Here is a 15,932-nt window from a genome sequence, read left to right on the forward strand (position 1 = left end):
GGCGGGGCGGTGCGTGGCCGTTCTGTATGATAATACTATAACTTATTATGTGCTCCCATGCAGCAAGCTGGAAATTATTTTAATACCTCCATTTGATCGTAAATGCGTGTAACCCGAGTTTGCTCCATCCCAGGAGGTACCACGTGCATAATTTTTTGAACTTTTTCCGTTTTTTGTTTGTAGATCGAAAACGGTACGTCCGACGGGAAATTTGTTCTAATCATGATGAAAATTTACATCTGAGGATCCCAAAGGTACCTTAATATAAATTCGTAGTCAAAGTTTGCAAAAAATGACCGCCACTTTTTGGTATAATCATAGTTCAAAATCCGATAACGCCTGCCAAGTGCCATTGTAATCGATGGAGGTAATTTTCTTTTGAGATAACGCTATTTGGCTTAGTAGGGCCGACTACATGTACATTACTAAGTCTAGAATAGGTAGGTAGACTTGCGTTACCCTTTGATTTAGCTTGCTCAAAAGGCGTCTTGACATGTATATCTATGCTATGTTTCTTCCCGTTGCCCTTACCGTATTTTGTCATATAACTTTATTTAGATACCTATCTAAGTTTAAAACATCAGTTGCAGACTAGGTATCTAATCTAATACCTTTAAACGAGCAATTCTTGTTAATTTATTTACTAGCGACCCGCCCCGGCTTCGCACGAGTTATTAAATTATACATAAACCTTCTTATTCAATCACTCTATCAATTAAAAATATCGCATCAAAATCCGTTGCATAGTTTTAAAGATCTAAGCATACATACAGACAGACAGACAGACAGACAGCGGGAAGCGACTTTGTTTTATACTATGTAGTGATTTATATGTTTATTTATATATATATTTTGGGGATCTCGGAAACGACTCTAACGATTTCGATGAAATTTGCTATATGGGGGTTTTTAGGGCCGAAAAATCGATCTAGCTAGGTCTTATCCCTGGAAAAACGCGCAATTTTGAGTTTTATATGTTTTCCGAGCAAAGCTCGGTCTCCCAGATAGGTACCTATTATCTAAATTATGAGAACAGGAACGCAAGTCTTTTTGACTTAATCATATTTTCTGGAGCGTATGGAATTGATACATTACTTACCAAGTGCTGTGTAATCCGTGTGTAGCTGTAGAACGGTATTAGGTAATATGTTTTATTCATCAACACTCGCTTGAAGTTTGTATGATGATCCTACTCCTACACTACAATACAGCTTCATTAAAAAATAACTGTTCCAAATTTTAGGTATCTACGTCAAATGGTCTCTGAGAAAAACGCATTTAGGTAACTGATTTGCAAGACCGAAGTGATCCCATAAGTGTTCCGTGAACAAAGTTTTGTACGGAACACTAATAAGCTACGCTGAACAGCTCTAAAATTGGGTTATTTTCAAAGTCAACTCGCACGATATTCTGAAAACCAAATATGTACTTCTATTTGCTTATTCTAAAAATGAGCATGTCATTGACAACTTAATTATGGATTATTATTATTATTATATAATTATGATTTGATGTTGTTTAACAACTCTTAATATAAGTACCTTGTGCTCGGACTCAAATTTAAATATAATATTTGTTTTGCGGGACCTGTGTAACCCAGGATGGAATAATGTATAATAAGGTAGGCTAGAGAACATTAGTGAATATTGTACTTATTGAGTTCAGGCTATTTAAATGACAGGGAAGTGTACATGTTTGGATAGAAGGGAAACTGAGGATGGAAGGGTCGAGTCGGCTGGTGTTTCCAATCGTTTTATTATTCCTATAGAATTATGAAAAGATTTTATGCATATTAGGTACTGCGTCTTTATTTATTGATACTATTTAATTTTTAAATGTCACTAAGCTAATAAATTCCAAAAATGTAACGGAGATAAAAGTATGCAAGTATAATTTACCTTATTTCTAATTATTGGGGCTGTAACAAGTATGTATCTCATATTTGTTGATGATATAATTTTATTTATACATCTTATACGCCGTATACGGCCAAATAGATCAGAATACCGCGGAGCATTTTGGCCGTACGGGACCATTTTGCGAATAAAAAGAAAGTTTATATGCCAGAACTATGGGAAAGATTGATTCCAACAAGTACTTGTAGATTATGTTTCACGCTGATTTCATGTGAAACACAAATAAACTGGCTAGGGTGACTGCTATAGTAATTGGCCACTACATAGTAATTGGCCACTCCTAATAAATCAGAAATAAATAAGCCAATACGCTAGATGACAAATTTTCAGTTATGGTATCAATCAATCAGGTTTGTTTTTAGAATCAAATGTCTCTATGGGACCCATTGCATTAAAGCAATACTAAAGTCGGAAATGATAGTCAAAGTCCGACAGTCGTACTTCGCTTGCGAAACGCCCCTAAGAAAACGTTAAGTGAACGTGACGTCAAGGTCACGAGAGTCCATCTTGAAGTATGAACAAAACAAGAAAACGCGTTTTTTTCGGTGAAATATTGCGTTTATGTATAGCCTGACCAGTAATATATGATAATTGTCAAGAGGGCGCTGTTTTTCTCATGTATAGGGTGACAATTCAGTGTAGTATGAAAAAATTAGTTCCAGTGAAATTCCGCAACATGGCGCACCCTCAATAGATCCTGGTTCACCTATATGTTGCTATACAATCTTTTTTTGGATAAAATGTGAGGAATCGAATGGTATCCTTACTTAGGTTACTTCGTTTTTGGAAGTTAAAAAAACTTAAATTTTGAAACTTGCAGATGCTTATTTAAGTATTATTTCGATATATTTTTTTAACCAATATTTAATTAATAACTTATATCTAAAATTACAAATAAAAGTTAAAATTATAAAAAAAAGACAAAACGCTTCAAGTCGTTCCTGGTGCAAAGGTGCCCATGATGCTCGCAGCATTGCCACGCTGGATCGCCACGGACAGCCTTTGCACAAGGAACGACTCGGAGGGGGGGGCCTTCCCCTTTGTCTGAGACGACGTTCTAAGTCGCGTGTGAAGCGCTTCGCATCGGCTCCCCAGCAACCCGCCGTTTCAACTGTGAAAGGGACGATGGCATATAGGCAGGGATATTTTTTTAATATCCACAATATTGTGATAAATTGCTCATTTCCTATCTATTCTGCTAGATTTTGTTATAAAATTCAACATGTGTCATCATCCCTATTGGCCACTCCAATCAGAAATAAAAAAGCCAATTGAAGCCTTATTGTTAAGAGTGGCCTATAACTATGGCAGTCACCCTATTTCAGAAATATCAGTGCTTAAGACTAGTTACTATTATGCTTACTTCCACTGTCTGAATGTCTATAAAAATGCTACTGCTATAATTAAGTAACAAATGAACAAATAGGTTAGACACCTAGTATTATTAATTTATAATATTACATCTGTTATGTTTTTATGAATACCCTGATTCTGATATTAATTATTTGATAAAAATGGTTATTGGTTAAAATCCGAACCATGTATTTGAATAGGTAATGATTAATGATCTTAATAGATAATTTTTTATGCGAAAAAAATATTGATCACAAATAAAATTATATTTAACGAGACATTCATAGACCTTACGTTGTTTTAAGGAAAAATGCAGTTAATGTACTACACAGACAAGACATCCTCTAGACTGAGCATAGTAACGCTACCCCCTCTGTCACTATATACGGTAGTTTTAATACTCCATCTTCGATTCAAAGTGTCAGAATCCCGTGCCGTGACTGGTCCGTGTCTTTTAACGGACCAATCACGGCACGGGATTCGCTCACCTCGTCCCCCCGCAACCCCGTATTTTTGGCAGCATCGGGTTCATCAAATAATTGCTCTAAACTCCGTATAGAGGATTCCTAGTCTATGATGTACTATTACAAAATTGTATCTTTAATCTACTGGTGTGCCATCGGAAAGATTGCAAAATTGAGAAATATCCACGTGGAAACATTTTGGATGTTTTAAATATTATATTTTGGAACCTATTTTTATCGGATTTTTATGAGGATCGTAGTGTTCCATTTCTGAGAAATATCCAGAAATTTCCGAGAACTTTTACAACTTTTTGTAACCTTTCCGCAACTTGCACATCGGTACCTACTTGAATCTGTTGGCGTGGAGAGTAACTTTAGCCCCTATGAATAAATTTCGTTTTAAATAAATTTTTCCAAATATCTAGGTCATTTTGTATCATTATGCCCATACGAGCAGCTGAGGCAACTTCCGGGTGGGGCCAAAGCTACTTCTCCCAGCGTGTTAAAGACAAACACTAATCCTCCCATATATTTTTAGGGTTCCGTACCTCAAAAGGAAAAACAGAACCCTTATAGGATCACTCGTGCGTCTGTCTGTCCGTCTGTCACAGCCTATTTTCTCCGAAAGTACTGAACCAATTAAGTTAAAATTTGGCACACATATGTAAATTTGTAACCCAAAGACGCATGTGTAACGTAAATAAATGAATTTTAAAAATGGAGCCCATTTTTGGGGGGTAAATGAGAAAATTAAAAAATAAAGTTTTTCAAACTATATCGTGTTACATATCAGATGAAAGAGCTCATGGTAACAATCCTAAGTATATATTTTTTATAATTTAAGGATAAATAGTTTAGCAGTTATTCAAGAAAAAAGGCAAAAAATGACCATTCCCCCCTTTATCTCCGAAACTACCCAAAAAATACACAAAATAGTTCTTTACCTATAGATGACAGGAAAACCTATTAGACATGTGCAGTTAAGCGTGAGTCGGACTTAATATACGGAACCCTTGGAACGCGAGTCCGACTCGCACTTGGCCGGTTTTTTTACTATTGAAATTATATAGGTACCTACATGAAGATCGCCCATACATTGCAAATATAAATAAACGAATTTGATTGAGAGTTTAAAAAACCTTTACAGTAGGTAAGTACATATGGTGCTACTTCTTGCACTAGTGCGGGAATAAGCATTTTCCGTGCCTATGTCGAAAATTTAAAGAGCCACATACTGTAAAACGTTGTACGATACACGTGCGAATAGGTAATTCGCAACTCGTGTCGATTTAAAACACTCCCTTCGGTCGTGTTTTAATTTATCGCCACTCGTTTTGAATTTGCTCTTTTCCGCACTTGTATCGTAAATAACTGTTGTTGTTGTAACATAGGTACTTGTACGTTATCACTGTGGACAAGGTACGATGTGGCACATAAATCAAATCAATTATAAATCAAAAGTACAGCACCTTACTTTATAGTTAATCGAACTGTGAATCTAATTTCTTACCTATACCTAGGTGATTGTTTGGTGTTTAGTCCTTAAATATGATCAAAATTTGAAAGGGTACATGATTGTAACGGTGATTTTCGTCCAGTTATACATTTCGCACAATGTATTGTATTTATAATATATGTATACATACATAAACATGTAATTCAAAGAATTTTGGTAGCAAAATACTTGTAATTTGATTCGTGTTTTAAGAAATGCAGTTGTGAAATGAAATAATAAATATATTGTACGAAAATTACATATGTGAAATGTATTTTCATAATTTTGTGTCGCAGTTGCGATAAGGTGATATCGATGAATCCCTTGTTTTCGTGATTTTATTAATGTCACAACGGGATTGCACTTCATGTCACTAATCATACTAATGTTAATAGGTATATTTATTCACGCTTATGCTCAATACCAAATTGAGACGTAATTGGAACAATAACACCGTTAAGTAATGAATACATGGATAAGTAGGTGGAAGTAAATCAATTTTAGTTAATATTTAAAATTCCATTGACATGACGAAAACATACAATTGAAGTATCTACTTACATATTTAATTATTTATGTAAATTGCAACATCCATACAAAGGCCAAAAAGCTTTCGCGTCAAAAAAATGTTTTCTTCTACTTTTACCTAATCAGAACGTCGATACCAAATATGCCTCTCAAAAGGATCCCCACTATTTTTGTTACATCCTGTGTGTTCGAAATATTATCCTTTGAAAATTCCTTCTTTTGGTTTTCCAATGTCTTTGAACCTACTTGCATTCCTGCCTAGGTACCTACATTCCAGCTAACGATTTTTAGCTAAAAACCATAGCCATAAAAACTTTGCTATAGCCTTTATCTGGTTAAAAAGTGGCTAACGAACAATAGGCCTATTTTTTTGTAATTGAGGTTTAGGTTAAAGCTGAGCGATAACAGTAGGTGTATACCTATACCTATATTATATAGTTTTCTAATCAAAACTCTTTTAATACTAGAAACAATGCAAATATTATTCAGTACCTATGTTTATAAAAAATAATAAGCGAATAGGCCAATTGTGTGATACTAGGGCTTTGTCTTTTTAGGGTTCTGTACTTATATAAATATCTACAACTGTTCTCTTCCACTGCGGAACGGTTCGGTTCGACCCCATACAAGTATGGTTAATAACGAATTATAGCTAATTGCCGCAGTGGAGGATGACGAAACTGCCTAAATGCAGTTAAATCTAACCGCTACACTGTTTTACAGAGACGGGTTTTATGAACATACACCCAAACCTAAAACGTGATGTTATACCGAGGGCCGAGATGCTAAAATCACAATTCGATCGCCCCAATTTGTCAATCTGATCCTTTGACACAAAATTGTTACAAAAGCAGGATGATTGATCAATGTGCCATTCTCGAGAAAGTTTTCCGAGGAATCGTTCGCGCCCGCGAATATTTCCCATAGTGAACGTAGAACGTTCTCGAAAACGGTGTAAATAACTATGTCAATCGAACTGTCGTCTTAGTACTTATCTACCTATATATAAAAACATAGCTTACCATCTCTACTGTTGACATATTGATACCTATAAAAACTTATTTGTGTTTCCTTAATTAGGATGATATGATCATAGTTATCGAAGTTATTTGGAATTAAAATAAAAGACCTTATTCTCTTTATCATTAAGTATATATGATATTAGTTTTCGGAAGGGATTTATTTTCATTAAAGGTAAATAAAGATGGTATATGTGCTTTTACGTTTTTAATTTTATCTCATTTCCAATCTAATGTATCTATAAGAGAACTTATTTTGACCCTAAAATACCCTACCCTACTTGGTAGGTACTGAGTAAATAACACCATGTGATTGGAGTTCCATTAATTTTATTGCTTATGTATTCAAAAACGCCACCATTGCCACCTATTTCAGTAATGGCCTGTGGCCTAGCTTTTTTATCCGAGAAATAACGTATCGATCTTGACTAAGCTAAGAATTTTCTATTAATATTAATATGTAGGTATAATTAAGTAGGTATATACTAATGTATGTCAAACAACCGTGCGTGCTTGGTAGACACCAAGACATAGACATGACATGTCAAATTTAGATATGAGCGCCGATAGGCAATTATCCGGCGGCGGCGCGCCGGTCAAAATTGGTCGGCGGCGGCGGCGAATCGGCGGCGTGGCCTTGAAACACCTTCGATTAAGTAATGAAAAAAATAATTCAAACCAAAATTTTACCGAAAAAACATGTTTTTGCTGTAAGAAAGTTATAAAATAAATGCATTTTCAAGGAATTTATTGAATGGTACGAAAAAAGTTTTATATCGTAAAAACTGTGGAACTGTGGATGAAAGCGTTATCGCGCGGCATCAGAGGCGGTCTTAATCTTGGCGAGGTTCTGGCCGGAAGATCTTAGCGAGGCCCTTATCTTTTGTGCTAAGTTAAAAATTGCGGATTGACTGTATCAGGGAAACGTCTTGTCTACAGTCCAAAGAAAATCGAGCTCCGTCATTAACCAATATCGACCCAACAAAACCGATCTACGTCAAAAAGTGAGGCCCAAGGCCGAGCTCCATGTAACACCGAAGACTTGATTTCGACTATTTTCGACGCCTCCCAATGCGAGGCCAGAGGATGAGCTGCAGGTAAGCATACAGCTAAGAATCGTACGCCAAGTGTGAGCTTGGCTGACGGCCGAAAGCCTGGAGCGCTGATTGCAGCGCGCTTCTGTGTGAGGCCGAGCTACAACGGCCGGACATTTGGACGTGGAAACCATTAATATCTCAAAAATAACCCCTTTTTATACCTTTTAAAGACGTTCAATCATGCTTGTAATGGTTTAATTCGCGGTAAATGACGGATGGTTAATAGCTGGCAAAATTAGTTATGCATTGGGTCGATAATCCAAAGATGTAGGTTCGAGTCTCACGTTAGCCAGAGTTGATCACAGTTAATTATTTCATTGTGATTGACATATGTCTAGTGTATATACAATCTATAAATTGTAATCTAGAACGTTCCACAATACAAATGGAAGGAAATCAGTATGTTTATTACGAGCATATTGATGTTTAAATTGATATTAAATAATTTCGTTTCCCCAAGACTAGTAGCGCGGTTACTAGTCAGATAAATTTGCATTTACCTTCGATATTTTTGAATTATATGGGCCTAAAATACCTTTTGAATGTCTATAAACTATTTTAAGTGGCGCCGTTAAAGATCTAAACTCGATTGAATATATATTATCTGATTCAGAAACCTCTGAAAGTAGTAGTAACTACCAAGGTCACGCCGATAACGCAGCGTCGGCGACGGCGGCGCGAAAATTTTGTCGGGGGCGGCGGCGCTCATATCTAATGTCAATCAAGCTGCTTATACCGGTGGCTTTATAATCGCAACACAAATAATTTTATTTCAGTTAATTACTTATAAATAGTTATAAAAGATGTAAACAAAAAAACACATTATTTGTAGGTAGTCATAGAGTTGTAACTAACGGTACTCACAGAAAACGGAGAAAAAATCTAGGTATTTTGTATTGTATTAAAATAAAAGTCAACCTGTATCAGGTTTATACGCAACGTGCGTAATAAAAGACTAGTTGATTGAGTTAGCGGACTGCCACTCGTGTAATGTTGACTTGCTGACACCGCGGAGGGAAAGTTGGTATTGTTGCAGCACGGGCCGGCCGCCGCCACTGCTTGTCCGCGCGCTCAAGCCCCTCAAGGTGACCCACTGAGACGATCTACCAGTTTCGCTAAATACGCTCTGACGAATCGCATTCCATATGCATACAGCTTATCGGGAGCCACATTATAATTGTTAAACAGTATGTAATGTTAATATTTCTTTATGTTTTGAGAGTATATTTATACGTATTTATATCTTAATTATGTTATTGCAGATGATGTCAGTGTACGTGATGTGTTTGTTGGCAATGTTAACGCCATCTCTATGCCGACCGTACGACCCGGAGGACGCAGGGCTCAAGATGGTGCTGCCATCTAGCGGGCAGTTCGAGGCGTTTTATCCGCGCGAGGCGCACGGCGTGCCGAACGGCTCGTCGAGGCCTGCGCACGGGCATGGCAGTTTCTATAAGCACCGCAACCCGGCGCTGGTGGACGTCAAGAACGCCGCCGCCTACGGCTTCAGGTTCGACGGCATGAGGAGATTCAATTTTGATGACGAATAGCTTCTGATAGCAAGATATTAAACAAATTCATATTTGATTTTTTTTTCTTTTGGTTTGTACATTTTTTTTTCATTTATTAAAGTTCTAAACAATTAAATGAATCGCAGAGTTTCATGTTTCTTAACTGCTAAGCCAAAAATGGCTTGTTTACAGCTAGAGTTCGGACTAAATGCACTACATAGGTACTTATGTTATAAAATTGTACACATGTTACATTAAAGTTACGTTTTATAAAACATGATATGTAGTACAGTCGACGTCAAAGAGAAATTTACAGCCAAAGTAACAAAAAAATGTTTACACGACCTAAATGCTATGACAATAAAGTCGTGTAAATAATTTTTTGTAACGTTAGTCGTAAAGATCTCTTTGACGTCGACTGTACAAGTAGTACGTAGGTACCATCGCCCACGACACTGTTAACTGATGGTTCGGAAACCTTAACACAAAAGGCATAAGGTCCACCGATGGACAGATAAGAGTGTTGATGTTAACCTCAAATTACAGATGTGCAAGTCTCTCGAGTGAAGTGAAAAATACATAATATTATGTTCAGTAAGTTCATGCGCAAATATTCTTGAAAATTTGTCGTGTGCGATTATTTTTCGACCACTTGCCTTCGATTTATAGCGCTCGAATCTCAAAAATTGCATGAAAAGCACATGTCCATTTTACCTCAGGCACATTCCGTAAGTAAATTTTGAGTCCTCAGTTACGATGTATGGCGGTTGTAAGTGTGGTGTCTATATTGAGATTTAGGTTTCATTAAGGATTATTTACTTGTCTTAATTGGATACCTAACTTTATCTGATCTGAACCTGCTGATAAGCGATTCTTATGAATTTTTGTCTTTTCCATGACGGAACTATGGTGTTCTAGACCTTTGGGACGCGTCCGCGGAGCTGAAGCCAACACGTAGAGTCCCTTTTGACACTGCGGATGCTGCCCTTGCCCGTGTCATGGGATGCAAGCAGAGGCAGCTCCCGCCAGGGTTTAAGGACTGTTTTTGACTACTTTAACTATGTACTTATAGTCTACCTATTTTCATTCCAAGTCCATATTCTAGAAATTTAGTTAAATAGGTAATAAGCGTAGCCTTATATCGAATCTTAATTAGCTGTAGATACCTACTATAAATGTGTTCGTTGAGATGATTTGTACTATTTATAGCAAGAGGCTCAACATTTCAATAACAATTTACTAAACTAATATCGGTCTTCGAAATACTTAACCGCAGGTACCCAATTGATTGCAAATGTTTACAAACCACAACTTGTTACACAACAACAATATTGACTAACATTTCATTTTGTCGGTAAATTATCGCAAACATTATAAACAAAATATTTGTTTTATTTGACTTCTAAATAAGCATACTATTTGCTCGCGGTTTTCACGGTGAAACGAGTTTGTTAAACAAGTCTAAGCAAAGGAACTTTCAGCTATATCAGAGTTCGGCAACCTTTTAGCAGCCAAGGGCCACATAGTAGTTAACGAAGTTGACGCGGATCGTACTTTGTTAATACGAGTATTTATGACTTTATCAGACATTGTCGTTTGTCGATATTACGAGTAGGTACATACAAAATAGCCAGGGAGGCTCGCGGGCCGCAAAGTGACAGGTTCACGAGCCGCAGGTATCCGACCGTTGAGCTATATAATACCTACTTACATATGAACTGGATACCATGCCGATAAATGCCTAAACTCTTAAATATACCTAAATAGCTACACTTAAGAGGGGGCTAACGGGGTCCGCGGAGTACCTACACTTTGTGAACTGCTCTACCTATATGCCAAAAAAATGTATGTCAAAAATGCCTTACATCATTTTGGTAAAGAGCTGATACTCTTCAAACTGCTAGATATATTTTTACGAAAAATAGCTAATAACCACCGTAAGGAAACTCACATTCATGCAAAATAAAAACACATCGAAATCGGTCGATCCGTTGGAGAGCTACGGTGCCACAGACAGACAGACATACATGCATTGGCGTCAACCATATAACATCCCTCTTTTTGCATCGGGGGTTAATAAAATAACTCCAATCTTTGTTATTAGTTTCAATAAATGTTGAACTAAAACAAAACAAAAGGTTTACGTTTCACTTTAATAACATAACAGTTAGTTCTCCAGTTGCCTTTCAGCGATGACATTAATAAGGTTAGTGTCAACATAGCATTTAAATTGACAACAACTTAATTCCACATTTTTAATTTAATGCTAAACAAAAACAAACATAACAAATTCCACATTGTTTTTGATAGCTTTTTTAAAGACATTTAAGTTTCATTACAGGTTACATACTAATCTACGGTTTCTTCCTGTCAATATATCGCGAATTAACTGAAGAATCCTACTCAAAAATTAAATAAAATGTTAACAAAGTGCCTTATGTCATCTTGTTTGAGGTTATTTTTCTTCCTTATATTCTGTGGAACCGCCTTGGGCTTCTGGGACATGGGAACCTCCACAGAGGGCCTGCCTAGAGACATGCGTAAGCGCCTGAGCATGTTCCAGTGGCAGGTGCAGACCGACTGGTTCGAGTTCTGGTTTCCGGATTGGGACTGGGCTGACTCCTGTTATAGACGACGCATGAGCGTCGTAGCTGGGATATCTATACGTGAGTAAAATTAAAAGCTTCTCTACTCTCTTTCCCTCTCTTACACTGACCGCCAATTAGGTCCTACATATTTATTTAAGCACCTGAGCGTTTCTTTTATTTTTTGGCATTTTTATATATTGTGACCTTTTTTGCCACTTGTGTTATTTCTAGTCAGGATCGCGAGCCCTTTTCATCCTTATAGGAGAAAAAAAGTGTCCTAAAATTTCCATACATTTTTCAAACTTTCCTTTTTGTTACCGCCATACAAAGTATATTGGGAAATGGTAACACAATAGAAAAAAACTCCGGGACATTTTTTTATCCCATTAGGATCGAAAGAGCTCGTGATTCTGGCGGCCTAGCCAAGGTGACAATCACTATCGCTTCGCCATCGAATCACTCTTCCATATTAGTGTGACAGTGACAGTTGCGTTTCGTTCGCTACGTAGCGTTAGCGAATGGCATGTTGTCTACGGGGTCTGAGTAGAAATAACACAAAAGTGGCAAAAAAGGTCACAATATGTAAAAATGGCAAAACATAAAAGAAACGCTTACCTACATAGGTAGGTATTGTTTACGCTTAATGCTAGGTAACGTCTCCCGATATATGTGACGTTCCACGGGAAAAGGTACCTTATGTCACTTGGCGCTTACGTCGCATAGCACCGCAATTGTATTAGAGCGGCGTTAATAATAGCGTAGGCGCCAACCGCCATAAGGTACCTTTATCCGTGGGACGTCACATATAAACTGCATTAGCGTCACACGTATCTTGATGGCCGCAGGCCGCAATCATCAATATTATAAAAAAAATCATATCAATGCAAGATTTAATTAAGTGGATTTTAAAATCACAAACATTAATTGGATAAAACGTCATTCATGTTACCAACTCATCCACTGTACCTAATATTAATTTACATTACATTATTGAAATCGTTTAATTATCAAAATGTAAAATTATTAAAATAATATTCATTACATAATTAACTAGCGATCCGCCCCGGCTTCGCACGGGTTAACAACTTATACATAAACCGTCCTCTTGGATCACTCTATCTATTTAAAAAAAACCGCATCAAAATCCGTTGCGTAATTTTAAAGATCTAAGCATAATACATACATACAGACAGACAGACAGCGGGAAGCGACTTTGTTTTATACTATGTAGTGATGTGTGCTTATAACCGCTGATTAGTATAGTATGTGCGGAAAGAGAGTCGTGGAATGTGTTGGGCCCCATACATTCCACGACTCTTCTCTTTCCGCACAGAGGGCCTACCGCGAACCACGTTCGACATGTTGCCTCCCTGTCACACTTACGCACGAATTTACAAGTGCGATAGAGAGGCAACACGTCGAACGTGGTTCGTGGTAGGCCCTCTGACTCTTCAACGGTTCAATTATTTTTTCGGGTAAAATTCATTACATTTTTCAGATTTTACTAATCTCGGTGTGGGGAGCCTTATTAACCGGCGGACAGTAATCACATCAGCGAACGTTGTGGAAGCTTATTTAGATGTGGTACAAGACCTGCGCATCTGGGCACTTGGTCGAGGGACTTACTACTACACACCTTTCAGGTATAACCAGCCTTTATTATTTTTGAAGAGAATACTTCTTTAGCGGCGCTGTGCACTTTTTGAGGTGGGGAAATTTTTTTAAACTCGAGACAGCGTAAGACGATCATGTGAGCGTAATATTTAGATGGCCACTCATTTAGATGGCATTTAAATCAATAAAGAAAAACTCAATGACATTACATGAAAAACTGTTACATGTAATGTCATTGAGTTTTTCTTTATTGATTTAAATGCTATCTAGTGAGTTTCGCTCTAACTGGCATTACTATAACTCAAGTACTAATAATAAATTATTATAATTATTACTAACGGTGATGTGCTTAGGGGTTTCAAGTAACGCTAACGCTAGATGGCGTTAACCTCAATTATACATAGTGCATTTTGCACTAGTCATTGAGTTTTTCACTTCTGCCGGCACTCCCTGAGTGCAACGCATTGTTTTTTTTATTTATTTATCTAATAAAATACAGAGGTATTCTTAAAATATAGTCATAGCCCCGCAAAACTCAACAATGAGTTTGACTGTGGGCTCATCAGTCTCTATATAGTTACTTATGTAACTTAATAACTTATGGTAGGTAATAATTATGTTACTTGTTATGGTAATATTACCTACACCTGGTACGATACACTTAATATTACATAGGAGATAAACATATATATATATATTTCAGGCCTGAGTTGTAATTATGTAATTCTCGCTTTTTCTCGTTAGTTTTCATGTTTTAAAATGTTGTTGAAATCTTTAGACCTGTTTTGAGAAGCAATTTACAGGTACAGTAGATGCCGCTGAATACGGTCACGTTTAATAATATTTCCCGCTAGTTTCAGTTAGTTTTATTCTAATTTTACTCATAGACTGAGTTGTTAACACACGGGTTGTATTAGAACGTATAATTTTATAATTTCAATGATGTACAGGTATCGAGTTTGGCGAGCCAGAAGAGTCATACCCAAGAGCAACAACCCAGAACACGAACACGGTCCAAGAGGCACGCATATACCGAGACACGACATCTCCATCATCCACACCAGAGAGCAAATGTACTTGTATCCGTACTTGCCCCGCACGTACCACTATTCAATAAGAGCGCTCATCCCCCCAAAGCACATGTCACTTCCGGATGACATGATATTCGCAGGGGCAGGTTTCGAAGACCTAACGCACATCAAGGAAAACTACAAAATAAATTATCAGACGCTGCGCAAAAGCGAAATCGTTGACTGTTCCCGATACCTCGTCAAATGGTGGGGTAAATTTATATGTTTTAAGGCTAATATCGACCAGAAGAAAAGAGCTGGAGTGCCCGCTGGAGGCCCGGTGTTGACAAACGATATGCAAATTGTGGGCATAGGATGTTTTGAGATAAGGTACAATGAAGATCGTATATCGGTGTTCACGGACGTGAGGTACTACGTTGACCACATTTATGTACTGTCCAATATTACTTGGGGAGAGTACTATGACTACGCTTATCAACTTTATGGTAATTATTTAAGTTGGTTTTGGTTGGGCAAAAATCAGGCTTTCATACCGGCGTGGTCGAGTTATATTATGCATGACAATTTTGCTCCTTTGGGAAAGTAACTGTAGGTACCTATATGAAAAATTATTATACCTGTTATTTAAAAATTCAATTTAGTTTTATTAATCTGCTACCCCAAAACTAAATATTGTATCTATAACTCTATGCAGTAGCTTGTTACCTAATCGCGCACTTACAAAAATAAGAACATCAAAAACTGTCCGTTGATTGTATTTTAAAATATCATGGCTTTATGGTTAAAAACTAGAGAGGAAGTAGTCGGTACGTATGTAAAAATGACTGCTAATGATTCCTCTTAATGCGGCAATGTCTTAAAGTGGGTGCGCATCCATTACGTCCGATAGGTAGTCCATAATGACGGCGACAGCTGGTCGTAAACTGTCCCTGCTGACCGATATCTACGCCAGCCCCCACTATAAATCATAGCACGTTACTTTGATATCGATCAGAAAGGGGAATGTTAATTTGTATGCATCTTATAAGTAACGGGACTTTTGAGTATGGAGGTAATCTTACAAGTGTTGTCGATTTTAATAAATTAACATAATATGTCACAGCCTAATAGATATCCAACAAAATTTTAAGTTGGTACTTAACTACGTATAATTTTACAGATTCTCTCCGAGTCGTCAGGAGAGCTTCCTATAGAAATTTTACGCAAAATATGTATTTTTGCATACCCTACTACATCATGTAGCCTTTATAGACAAGTTAGGTGCTTAAAAATGTCGTATTGAGGGGCGCTTAAAGTGCTATTGGGTCAGAGTTGCA

The 15,932-nt window shown here is 37.1% G+C and overlaps 2 protein-coding genes across 2 annotated transcripts; both read left to right on the forward strand.

The window, feature by feature from the left end:
* Positions 1-8,843: 8,843 nt before the first annotated feature.
* Positions 8,844-9,457, forward strand: LOC134661143 (uncharacterized). The gene is made up of 2 exons (XM_063517093.1): positions 8,844-9,059; positions 9,135-9,457. Exon 2 carries the CDS (start codon positions 9,135-9,137, stop codon positions 9,420-9,422), a length of 288 nt encoding a protein of 95 aa, XP_063373163.1. The 5' UTR covers positions 8,844-9,059; the 3' UTR covers positions 9,423-9,457.
* A 2,384-nt stretch (positions 9,458-11,841) lies between these two features.
* On the forward strand, positions 11,842-15,272 carry LOC134661263 (uncharacterized). Its single transcript, XM_063517253.1, has 3 exons — positions 11,842-12,049; positions 13,470-13,614; positions 14,536-15,272. The coding sequence occupies exons 1-3, from the start codon at positions 11,887-11,889 to the stop codon at positions 15,200-15,202; spliced, it is 975 nt and encodes a 324-aa protein (XP_063373323.1). The 5' UTR covers positions 11,842-11,886; the 3' UTR covers positions 15,203-15,272.
* Positions 15,273-15,932: the final 660 nt, after the last annotated feature.

The sequence above is a fragment of the Cydia amplana genome, chromosome Z (assembly GCF_948474715.1).
Source record: "Cydia amplana chromosome Z, ilCydAmpl1.1, whole genome shotgun sequence".
NCBI lineage: Eukaryota > Metazoa > Arthropoda > Insecta > Lepidoptera > Tortricidae > Cydia > Cydia amplana.

Coding starts and splice junctions, on each gene's coding strand:
- LOC134661263 (XM_063517253.1), top strand. CDS start 11,887: ATGGGAACCTCCACAGAGGGCCTGCCTAGAGACATGCGTAAGCGCCTG. Junction 12,050..13,469: donor CGTAGCTGGGATATCTATAC/GTGAGTAAAATT, acceptor TACATTTTTCAG/ATTTTACTAATCTCGGTGTG. Junction 13,615..14,535: donor TACTACTACACACCTTTCAG/GTATAACCAGCC, acceptor AATGATGTACAG/GTATCGAGTTTGGCGAGCCA.
- LOC134661143 (XM_063517093.1), top strand. CDS start 9,135: ATGATGTCAGTGTACGTGATGTGTTTGTTGGCAATGTTAACGCCATCT.